Here is a 12710-nt window from a genome sequence, read left to right as displayed (position 1 = left end):
ACCATTTAATACTCTAGTGGAGCTTGGTTCCACTTTCATTAGGAAGCTTCATTGTTTTCACAGTAATGTTTGGTAGAAGATTCCTAATGTCAAGTAAAATTTCAGAGGAAAAACGTAAGCAAATACTTGGACACTTTTCTTTTTGTGAAACTGATTTCTTCAGATTCAAAACCAAGCTGAATGCAGATTAGAGGAGTCTGCTTGATTAAAAGGAAGGGCCTTACATTACAAAAAGAAACACAGGTCTGGACAGCTGGCATGTTTAATGAGAAAAGTTCATGTTTCCTCTAGTTTGTCCTGTAAGCCGCTATGGGAAGGACTGTATCCTGTTGTGCTCCTGTGGTAAAGGGCAGTGTGACCCAGTGACTGGCAAGTGCTACTGTCCACCTGGCCAAATTGGACCCAGTTGTCAGCAAGGTAACAGAACGAGATCCAAGGGCACCCTGTCAATCTAGACACTTACTTGCAGCAGTCAGAAAAAGAAATATCTCAGCCCCACAAATGTAAATAAATTGCCATTGTTTATGCCCCTAGGAATTCATTCTGTGAGCAATCGCTGCATTTCCTTATCTCTCTGGAGCAAAATGATGTTTTAAATGTAACCCAGTGTAAGCTGGTGGGCTGAGTCTGTAGCTGCTCCAGACTGTGCAGCTCCAGTTTCTTTGCTCAAGGCTCCTCTGCATTAACATAGAACTATTCAAAATAACACAAAGCAACCCAAAGTTGTGCTGCCCTCAGCATGTCATCTAATAATCATGTTTATTATGGTCATGACTAAGGACCAACCAAGAAAGGGGCCCCATTTTTCTAGGCACAGTAGAGAGTAATGGACAGCCCCTGCCCCATAGAGTGTATTATCTAAATAGACAAGACAGGCACGGGCAGACACCAGATTGGGGATGGGGTGAACACACAAGACTGAAGACTGCAATGGCAGCAAATGTCATGTTCATTCTACAATAATTCTTTTGGGGCAAGGGGATGGTTAGTTAGGAGGGGATAAGCTAAATGGAAAGAAAAGTGAAGGGAGGGACAGGGCAGTGGAGAAGAGGGTAGGCACAGCACAGGGCAGAGGTGTTCACATACACCCAAAGGCCCAAGTGCCCTGTTACACCAAGTATGTGTAACGTACGGTAAAGAGAACTTTCTGCATTCATTGTTTCCTTCTTTTGCATTCATCCTCTTTGAGGCTAATTTTTTTTAACAACTTTAATTTGCTGTAGTGTGTCCCCAGGGAAGCTATGGCCCCAGCTGCCAGCTAAGGTGTATCTGTAAGAATGGTGGTATCTGTGACCCTGTGAACGGATCTTGTTCCTGTGGACTTGGCTGGACAGGAAGTTATTGTGAGAAAGGTAGTATCTTCTCTCTCTCTCTCTCTCTCTCTCTTTTGACTCAACAAAGAAGAGGTCAGCAGCAGTATCAGATTTTATAATGAACTGCCACTGGCATTGTACAGTAATTCATGCAACACTTTTGGAAGTAAGACTATGAGTTATATTATTAGTTGGACCTTCTCAGTAGTTTGCAAGGGTCACTAGTAGCCTGATGTTTTGATCCTAACAACTAAACTACTCTATAGGAAATTGTATTGGGAGCTGTGTGTTAGTGACCTCTCCAAATCTAGGCATGAAAAAACCCTGCAGGCTGCACTAGCAGGAATGAACCAACCCTCAGATAGTGAGGGCAGGTTCCGATTAATCTTAGTGACTTAGCAGGTACATTCATCATTGTTGTGGACATTTATGTCCCTAACACAGTTGAACAAATGTTGGGCCAGATCCTCAGCTTGTGTAAATCAGTGTAGCTTCCTGACTTTGAGGGACCTAGGCCAACTTACACCAGCTATCCGAGTATATTTACATATTTTTCCAAAGATAACCCTATGTGCAGCTTACTCCAGTGATTTAGATACTACGGTGATGAGAGCTACCTAAGATAGAAAATCTTGTTTAGTATATGCCCCCACCCACAGACCACTGAATTGGATAGTCATGCTGATTTGTGCATACCCATAGCAATGGCAGCTAGATATGGAATTGGTGAGAAATGGAAGCAAGGAGTTTCCAGATATACCTACTTGTTGTGACTTGCTCCAGAAACTCTAGAATGTCTTGGCAATGGAGGAGCTACACTTCTGCAAAAAAGCTGATGATATTGATACATGATCACTTTTGCTATCAACAATTTGTGAAGTGTTTTAGTTCGCTATGGTAGGTACCTAATTATGCAAGGGTGTGAAACAGAGTTCTTTCCATTTCCATTAGAAATTACTTAATAATTAATGGCATCCATATATGATACAACAGAAACTGAGAAAACGTACTTTATTTAATGCTTTACATTTAACGGTAAGAAAACATTGATGTAGGTACAAAAAAACCTGAAATGATGCCATTTGTTGTGTATTCTGAGAACGTGCATCAGTATAAACCATACGGAAAGACAAATTCACAAATGGGAATTGTGGAAAGAAAATGGCTTTTCAGTATTGCATAAACATCCAGATAGTGAAAAATATTTCTCTCACAAATTTGTTAAGTTGTTCCCAGTTATGCAGAAATTTAGTGAACCCATAAAGCAGATAAATTTTACATAGGTGGGGAGGAAATTCACAACAAATAGTTCTTAGCTCTATAAAATCTTTTCTGACTAGTATTATTTCCTTATGTGTCTTCCCAGTGTGAAGTGTGGATAAATAAAACTTTTTGTTCTTTTTATTAACAGAATGTGCCCCGGGTAAATATGGTTCTGACTGCCACTTAAACTGCTCCTGTCAGAACAATGGATCTTGTGACAGGTTTACTGGTTGCTGCCAATGTCCAGAAGGTTACTATGGGCACTCTTGTGAGCACAGTAAGTAGACAATCCTCTCAGAGAAAGAAGGCCTCAACTTTGCATCAGGGGTTCATGTTAGTGGATCCTAATGCAAGGGACTGAGTAGTTCTAGAGTCCAGCAATAAAATTATGTATGTACCCAGTCATGTACACTTTTTGGTGTTTCAATTAAAAATTGTCTCTCTTTGCGGCCCTGATTCGGCAAGCTACTTAAGAATGTGCATAATTTCAAGCATATAATCTCATTGAAGTCAATGGGACTACTCACAAGTTTAATACCACACATATGCTCAAGTATCTTGCAGAATGAGTGGGGCCCATGTAATAATTATTATTGTTAACTCTCTTCTTGCAGATATAGCAGGAAACTCTCAGACTTACAGGATGGTGTATTCTTTTTCTGCATATACTTTTGTCCCATTGCCAAAATAACATTTGTAACCTTTCATTTCCCAGCCTGCCCTGCTGGATTTTATGGTCTAAACTGTATTCACTCTTGTGATTGTAAAAATGGAGCTACTTGCAATCCAGTGACTGGACAGTGCATTTGTCCTGAAGGCTATGAAGGTGTCCAGTGTGAAAAAGGTGTGTGTAAACTTTTTGATGTAATTTGGGCCTGGCACCATATGTGTTCTGTCTTCTTACTTCTGTATTTTTCAAAGAAGACTTTATTTATTTTTGGACACTATGGAATCTTATCATTAACCATTTCACTGTTAATTGTTCTATCAAAAACATCTGGATCAATGACCTTGTCCACAATCACACCATACTTGTCATGCCCTAACATTCGTCTTTTTGAAAGGATGTTTCCCAAAGGAAAAATTATGACATTCTGTCAGATATTCAGATCATTAAAAAGCAAATGAAATGTAGCTATTTCCATACTGCATTCACATCTAGTCCATTATTCTCTCTCCAATAGTGGGCAGTAACATCTGCTTCAGAGGAAGGCACAAGAAAACCTGCAGGAGACAGTTACAGAATAATCTCTCCATAGGAAAAAATTCTTTGTGACCCTTATTAGAGCTTCGATTATGCCCTGAAACTCTAAACTCTTGGGTTGTTTACTCAGATCTCTGGATATTCTCGTGTCCTATATAAATGTCTAATCCTGTTCTGAATAATGCTGAGCACTTGGTCTCATTGATTAGATGAGTTCCACAGGTTACTTTCATAAAACAAATTGCTTCTATACAGTTTTAAGTTTGCCACTAACATTTCAAATAAGAGTATCAACTAGATTAAGTGAGTATTCTTACCTCTCATGTTGAAAGTTACATAATATTTCTCTGCTGGTTGTTTGATTAAAAATCAAATGAAGTACCTAACTGCAACAGTGCTGGGGCATGTTGCAAATACCTGCAATAGGTTGAATTAGATTTAGCCTGCATAAAAAGAAAGCATGCAAGTATTAAGGCTCTTCCATCTGTAAGTCTTTCATTAAAGTGTGGCAATTCACACTAGATTCACTTTAGAGCTCATGAGTTCTAGGAGATATGCGGGAAAGATTCTACCGAAATAACATGTTTCTTGCTATTGGCGTGTACAGCACATAAAAAAGTGTTCTTTTTGTTAGGCTGTAATGTTGGAAGATTTGGAGACAAATGTCAGTATCAGTGTGACTGTGAAGGAGTAGCCTCATGTGAACCTGTAACTGGAAGATGCCTTTGCCCACCTGGCAGGACTGGAGACAAATGCACCATTGGTAAGATCATTAAACACCCTTCAAGGGCTGGTTTACACAAGACTTTTGTACCTATACATGGGCTTAGAAACTTATCAGTACAACCCCCTTGTGCGGGTGCAGTTATGCAGGATTGCTATGAGGATGGCTCATTCCCTGTGGGAATAAGCTATGCCAATATAAGAACCTTTTTAAGGAGGTGGTACCACTTTTAACTATATCAGTTTCTAAACCAATATAGTTATAGTGGTAGAAAAACTGTATGTGGACCATCCCTAAAATGTTATTCTCCTCTATTTTACAACAACACACTACCTATGGATACATTCAGAAACTCACAAACAGCAACTGTGCAGAGTGAGGGAGGACTCTTGCAGGGGGCTGTAAACTGGACTTCAGAGATATTTCTGCTTGCTTTTGCACTCAGACTTGTGGGCAGAGCTTGGCAAACCAAGGCCAAAGCTGTGTCAAGGATCTATGATTCCACCCCCATGTGGAAACATTGACCATTGTCCCCAGAGAACAATAACACAGGAGCTATAGCAGCTACTGCTGGCTCTGGGCTACAGAAGTTGTCTTAGGGTATGTCTACACTGCAATTAAAAACCCACAGCTGGCCCTTGGGAGCTGACGGGGGCTAAGGAGCTCTAAATGTTCAGGCTTGGGCTGGAGCCAGGGCTTTAGTACCCTGTGCGGTGGAAGGGTCCCAGAGCTTGGGCTTCAGCCTGAGCTTCAACATCTATACCATAATTAAATAACCCATTAGCCTGAGCCTCATGAGCCCAAGTCAGCTGGCATGGGCCAGCCACAGGTGTCTAATTACAGTGTAGACATACTCTTACAGGTCCTGATCCAAGTAAACTCCCCAGCACACAGCAGGCCCTTGGACTGTGTACTAGGTAACTGATTTGCTCAGAAAGGTAGAATTCTGCCCTATGTATCAAGATTATAAAAGTGGGGGAGAAAATTCTAGGTTTTTTTTTTGCAACAGCTGAGTCCTAATGAAATTGTGGTAGTTGTGACAGAGTGTGGATGGCAGCTAAAATCCTCATGCCAGATTCTGATCTCAGTCACACTGGCAGAAATCCAGAGTAACTGTACTGAAGTAAATGGAATTAAACTTGAGCGCGGGATCAGGTCCCCATTATAAAAGGTAAAAAATACTAAAGTAAACATGCTGAGTCACTACTAATATTTTAAGATCTAGTTGGAGAATACCAGAACCACTTTTCAAGGGTCCTTTTGTTCTGGGAAATAGCATGAAGCAGTTAAAAACGGAGCACATTATCAATGAACACGAGAGGTTAAATAATTGCTGGAAACTTACAAGTTGGTGCAACCCAAAAGCTAAAAAAGAAAATGACTTGCTTCCCCTGCTGCACTGTCCTGTGGTCAAAAATCAATCTCCAGACCCTGTGGTCTGAATGGAGAGTTGAACCACACAATACAGTGAGTAAGGCTGCATGAATCCAAAGATCTTGCCAGTGACTTTAGGCAGAAATGAAACGCAAGGGGGAAGCTTAGCGTTGAAAATGTGAGCAAAGTTTCTGCTTCTTTCAAAGAAAGGGAGGGATTTTTATTTTCTTAAACCTGCTAGTCACAACCCCCATCCATGAAAAGCAGTTATGGAGCAGGTTTTATTTGCGTTTTTATTTTCAATTAGGCTCCGTTCATCTGTGATATAACTGTGAGCAGCTGTGACTATGCAGCAGCTATAAAGATAAAAGGCCTGATTTTAATTTGAACTCTGGTAAGGCACCCATTAAACAGCCAAAATGTTAATTAAAAAAAAAGAGAGAATATAACAAGCTTTTATGGGACCTCTTTTTTCTGGTAAATTAGCATTGCAGACTTTCAAACAGATGTCTTAAATACACTTTGTTGTTATCATGAAAATGTGGTATTACATAAATAAAAATCAGGTCCAGAGGTGTTCAGGAGACCCTGTCTCATAACATTTCCTAATTGAAAAAACCAAGCTTCTGAGACCAAGGGAAGAATTCCCCCACACATGGGTTAGTAGCTGAAACGGCAATTGGAAACATTTTTATTTACATACTGGTTGGTGCAGTGAAAGGGAAAAGATTCTTTATATTTACAATGAGTTCTTTGGGGGGGGAAGAGCTGTTATTTACAATGTATTTAGCACCCTGCCTTCCCAGCCTGCTGCTATGTTTTCCTCCAGGCATCTATCCTAAGTGCATAAACAACTTTGAAAAATTGTGATGAAAACGAGGCACAAAACCTATTTACTCATCTCTTGCAATGGAGATAGATGATCATGAAAAAGCATAATGATGTTTTACTAGCCTGGTGAATAGAATAGGTAAATAGAATTTTGCACGATGGGCATAAAACCTAGCGCACCCCCAGCACTTCTAGTTCCAGCACTCTTGTCTCCCTGTAGTATCCAGCCTGTCACAGGATACTCACAGAATTGCTGTCCCCCAGAGAGCAGTGTAGGCAAAGCTTGGCTGCTACAACTCAGGCCCTTTATAACATCACAGCACTGAGATACAGTTATAGTGAAAACAGTCATAAATTTATTACCAGAAATAAAGATTTCAGAGATACTGAGTAGGGATAATAGAAACAGAAATGGTTACATATAAAACAAAAAGTATAGCACGCTTCTTAGAGTCTAAAGTTATCTTTAACAGGCTAAAATCCCTAGTCTAAAGCACTTTCTAACCTAAAATGACTCCCCACATTACCAACCAAAATGGTTGAGATCCACCTTTCATGGATGCAAAATGCACAGTTCTTTTTTGCTGCCTCATAGATGGATAACAAGATGTCCTTTTGCTTTTCCTTATATTTCCCAAAACTCATTGTTTTGTCCCCCCGGTTGCCTTCACGTGTTGGTGTTGTCTCCATATCCAAAACAGGCTTCCATTGTGTTGTCTTCAGTGCTTAATCTACATAAGAACCTCGGCAAACAGGTGAATATACATCTCTTTGCCTGGCAAAACCTGTTTGTCAATCCAGCCTAGGGCACAGAATCTAAAATATATTTTTAGTACATAAGTACAATTCCTTAAATATCATCTGTACTTCTTGCAATGATTATGAGACTCAGTAGGACATAAGCTTTTTATTAGGCACCTCACATGACCCTTTTTGGATAAATACTATGAAAGCAGTGTGGAGATGTAGTGAGTTTGTTGGGCCTGATAGAAGTTGCTGTTACAGAACAGTGAACCCTTTGCCAGTTGGCATTGAGAGGTTCTTAGGGTCATAAAGGGTGATATGAAATAATTTTCAGATTGACTCTGTGTCATAAATATAAAGGGAAGGGTAAACCCCTTTGAAATCCCTCCTGGCCAGGGGAAAGCTCCTCTCACCTGTAAAGGGTTAAGAAGCTAAAGGTAACCTCGCTGGCACCTGATCAAAATGACCAATGAGGAGACAAGATACTTTCAAAAGCTGGGAGGAGGGAGAGAAACAAAGAGTCTGTGTGTCTGTCTATATTCTGTCTTTGCCGGGGATAGACCAGGAATAGAGTTTTAGAACTTTTAGTAAGTAATCTAGTTAGGTACGTGTTAGATTATGTTTTCTTTAAATGGCTGAGAAAAGAACTGTGCTGAATAGAATAACTATTTCTGTCTGTGTATCTTTTTTGTAACTTAAGGTTTTGCCTAGAGGGGTTCTCTATGTTTTGAATCTAATTACCCTGTAAGGTGTCTACCATCCTGATTTTACAGGGGGGATTTCTTTATTTCTATTTACTTCTATTTTTATTAAAAGTCTTCTTATAAGAAAACTGAATGCTTTTTCATTGTTCTCAGATCCAAGCGTTTGGGTCTGTGGTCACCTATGCAAATTGGTGAGACTTTTTATCCAACATTTCCCAGGAAAGGGGGGGTGCAAGTGTTGGGAGGATTGTTCATTGTTCTTAAGATCCAAGGGTCTGGGTCTGTAGTCACCTAGGCAAATTGGTGAGGCTTTTTACCAAACCTTGTCCAGGAAGTGGGGTGCAAGGTTTGGGGAAGTATTTTGGGGGGAAAGACGTGTCCAAACAACTCTTCCCCAGTAACCAGTATTAGTTTGGTGGTGGTAGCGGCCAATCCAAGGACGAAGTGTGGAATATTTTGTACCTTGGGGAAGTTTTGACCTAAGCTGGTAAAGATAAGCTTAGGAGGTTTTTCATGCAGGTCCCCACATCTGTACCCTAGAGTTCAGAGTGGGGGAGGAACCTTAACACTCTGCCTGTCTTGGTTTATGTGAAGATTACATAGTGCCATGCATAGAGAGCCAAGAATTGCACTGGGTAATTGTGGAAGCCAGTAAGAATCTATAAAATGAAAATAGCCTGCTTGAAGAAATCCGCAACTCCCTTTCAGTGGGTTAGTTCAGGGGGCATAAGTTTGTCACCATCCACTCTCATACCTGCTACAGTTCTCATATTGGGAACTTCTTTAAGACTTTTTGACCATGAATTGGCTGGACCAGTGAGGCAGGACCAGTTAGTGGATAACAAACACAGGCTTCAAGGCTTTCCAAAATGTGTGTTTTTTGTTATTGTTTAGCAAGTCTGGGTCTCTAATTGTTTTCATGGTACTAACAGAAGGAGTATGCTAGATGAGCAGTGGAGGTGTGTACCAAGGTCCAAGGCAATTAATCATACAGGATAATAAGTCAGTTCTCCTCCTTTCTTTGTTTTATACAGATGAGTATTTACCTTAGGCAAAAGAGAGGTCAGCTTTTTAACACAACAAAAACCTTCAGCCATTTGGAATGGGCAAATAACGATAGTCAGTGATATTTTCTGTTCCAGAGCTGACCCCAACAAAGTTTTACCACGTCACACCCAGATCACAAATGGAGAATGACATTTCGATTCTCAGTTGAGCCATTCAGAGTTTTTTCCAGTGAAAAAGCCAGGAATTTTCATGATCTCTCAGGGAGAAAAATCCCCAGTTTCAAACTGTGTGAGACATTTTCCCCTGAAACTCTGATATTGGCTCAAAGTTAATCTGCCCTATTTTCTATGTGTTTTCTACACCATTCCCCATCTTCTACCAAGGTCGGGGCCTATGTCTTATACTGAACTTCTCTAATGAATTGTGACACATGGTTCTAATGGTTCCTGAGAAGAAGTCTTGTTCTCCTCTCCTTACCCATATCCTCCCCCCTCCTCTTTTCTGCTTCTTCCTTTCCTTTCAGACCCTCTTCTCTACTCAAAGTGCTTAGCTGAGTCAGAGACACTAAGCGGTTTTAAATCTGTGCAGTAAACATTTGCTGAAATGTTTTGCCCTTCCAGAATGCAGGTCAGACCAGTATGGCCCCAGCTGCTCTCTGAGATGCCAGTGTGCCAACAAATCCAAGTGTCATCCTCACAATGGGAGCTGCATGTGTCCTGCCAAGTGGATGGGGCCAACCTGTGAAGAAGGTAACACAGGAAAGAGATGGTAGCTCTTCTAAACAGAAAATTTCAAAGAGTGTCTGCTTATCTTGGGAAAGGATGCAGTTGAAAGGCCAGATTTGTCACTATTTGGGTTCCACGGGATTGTGCCAGTGGAATGTGGGCTCTGAGCCCCTGGCAGCAGAAAACTCCACCTGGAGGGGGTTGGAATGTTTAAGCGGCCCATGTTAGCCACTCTGTTAGAGGGCCTGAAGCTAGCTGTTGCAGCCATCAAAGTGGATAGGAACATTCCAGGAGGAGGTGAGGATTGACCAGCTGGGAGATGTACTTATTCAGCATGTCTGAGGGGGGGTCCCACTGAAGTCCCAGATGCAACTTAAAGCTAGTTTCCCTCAACAAAGACAAAGGCCTGAATGCCTACCACATGTAATACTGTAAATGCCTCCCGATGCACAGCTGTACCTCTTTTGCCCCCTCCTCCCACCTCCGGGGGGGCATGCCTAAAATTTGTTAAACTCGCAGCCTCAGGAAGGTAAAGAAGGAAGTTAATGATCAGTGTATATCTCCCATACACTCGAAGTTCAATGATATACCTACCTATTGTTAATTATGAGATACCAAGCTGAAATGCTCTTGATGGCCAGATGGGTAGGTGAGACCTTGGAAAATAGAGATCCTCTCTGCTTTGTGAGGGTATTAAAAACCCCATGACACTCTTTCCTAGGGTCCTTAGTTTAAATTACCCCTCTCGTCTGTGATATGTAGTGCTGACAGTTCATTAATGTTACCATACAATTCTGCATTTAGTTTGGGAAACACTTTAGGATCCATCGGTATGAAAGATCTAAATGCAAGTGGCCTTTGCCGTTATTATTGAGGCCATTCTCTCTGCCTATAACCTAGGAAACAAGCATCACCTAGTCCTCTGCTTGCTGATGGAGGCTGGATTATCAAAATGTTTATTGTGTAACCTATATTAAATCTCATACAGTTGCATTATATGGCCCCAAAACTATTTCTACTTAATTCTCTAGGAGGCCCTCCAAAACTTCCTTCTTATGAAGAACAAACTCAGGAATGAGGGAATGCTTTTTCAAGATCTCTACAACAGTAACGCTTGGACTAATAAATGAATTGTTTTATAGGCACAGACAGTATTTAAACTTGGGTACAAGAACTGCTTGAATTCAGTTTGAACTGTGTTGAAATATTCACACTTTTTCATGGAAGACAACAGTGGCCAATAAGTAGTTTGGATCCCTTTTTAAAACTTCTAACCTGTTTCGTTTATTTATCCTTAACCTCCTACTTCTCAATTAATCCACTCTGGACATTCTTTCAGATTCCTGTTGTCACGTATTGTTTGAATTACATGTGGGGGAAAATATTTTTAGCAATACTGATATTTCAAGACTATCATGATAAAAAATGTAATATACACATTTACAATAAGCCACATTAAATACCAGTGGCTTTCTAAACCCCGCTGACAATGAGACTGGTGATAATACCTATTTGAACTCCAAGGTCTCAAGCTTAGATCTGGTTTATGTAAAAGAGTCTAGCTACCAGAGGACAGAATGGAATCTGTATGGGTTTTCTTCATGTAGATTCAGTTTTGCTGGTTTGTCAAAGTCAAACCATTCAGTGGCTCTCAAAGAAACATCCCCTTTTCATTTCAGAAGAAAGGTATATCTTTTGAGGATGCTGTGGGAAGCAGGCAGAGATGTCTGATTATTGGTGATTTTAAGATAAATTATATCTCCTTTGTAAACAAGACATTGTACTGTGCTTGTACTACCCAGTTTGGTGAAGTTAGACGTTAAATTCTGAGAATTTAAAATGGTTCTGACTTTGTTCAGTGTTATCTGTTGGTCACTTTGTAAAACAAAGTGATCATGGTTACTGAAAATATAGTTAATACTATTTTTGTCCATTTTACAGGTTATCCTTTTAATATAGGACTAAGTAACTGTAAAGATATAATGTTCTGCATTTTTCGTGTCCTGACCCTCATGGGATGAAAGATTTAATGGCACCAATTTGTACCATTGTTCTGATCGGTTAGAAGTTATAAGCCTGTTCATAGCAACTCTCAGTCTGACTGGGTAAAAAGTGGAACTTACTCAAAAGCGGCATGGAATTTAGCGAAAGGTTGTATGTGTTGCCACTTAAGCTCTCTTTCACACATCCTGACACACTAATGGCGACACTGCAGGAGAAGGCCCTGGTTTTCCTTTTAAAAGGTTCATCGTTGCAATTGTGGTACTCTCTGATTTCTGCAGTCAGACACTGTCCAGATAAAGCATCCCAAGCTTCAGCTGAGGTCTTGAACAATTCATTAGCTGCCCAGTCAGTAGCAGGCCACTGTTGCTTACCTGGGACTTGAACTCCAGCTGTGATCTATTGAGAGCGATTAGAGGTTTGGTTGGCATTTGTTAAGCATAATGAAAGTATGACTATTGTTGTCCATGACTACGCTGTTATTGAAAGTAATTCCAAACATTCCTGTGACAATAACAGAATTAATTAACCAACAGTGCTTTGAGCCAGAAAGACACAGGGCCTAATTTTGATCTCACACCAGTTCTACGTAGTAACACAATGGACATGAGTGGAGTTATTCCCAGTTTACATTGATGTAAATGAGGGCAGAAGCAGCGATGGCCTGGAGTTACCCAGAAACAAACAACTCTCAGTGGGCCTAGACCAGCTGCTGCTGTCATTTTAAGTCTCCTTTTTAAAGACACACTGCCCTGATTCTCACCTTACAGTAGTGTAATTCAGGAGTAACTCCATTGAAGTGAATGGAGTTTTTACCAG

At 40.6% G+C, this 12710-nt stretch overlaps 1 protein-coding gene across 1 annotated transcript in view; it reads left to right on the top strand.

The window, feature by feature from the left end:
* Window positions 1-11286, top strand: part of LOC141993856 (uncharacterized) — a 281814-nt gene extending 270528 nt beyond the window's left edge. The window contains exons 31-37 of the mRNA XM_074963607.1: window positions 292-417; window positions 1224-1352; window positions 2725-2853; window positions 3292-3420; window positions 4415-4543; window positions 9786-9914; window positions 10922-11286. Of these exons, the coding sequence (XP_074819708.1) occupies window positions 292-417; window positions 1224-1352; window positions 2725-2853; window positions 3292-3420; window positions 4415-4543; window positions 9786-9914; window positions 10922-10968 (818 nt within the window). The 3' untranslated portion in view covers window positions 10969-11286. The remainder of the gene's footprint in view (window positions 1-291; window positions 418-1223; window positions 1353-2724; window positions 2854-3291; window positions 3421-4414; window positions 4544-9785; window positions 9915-10921) is intronic.
* Window positions 11287-12710: the final 1424 nt, after the last annotated feature.

Source organism: Natator depressus, chromosome 9 (genome assembly GCF_965152275.1).
Source record: "Natator depressus isolate rNatDep1 chromosome 9, rNatDep2.hap1, whole genome shotgun sequence".
Lineage (NCBI taxonomy): Eukaryota > Metazoa > Chordata > Testudines > Cheloniidae > Natator > Natator depressus.
The sequence above is the reverse complement of the archived record's forward strand: the minus strand, read 5'-3'. Positions and strand labels throughout refer to the sequence as shown.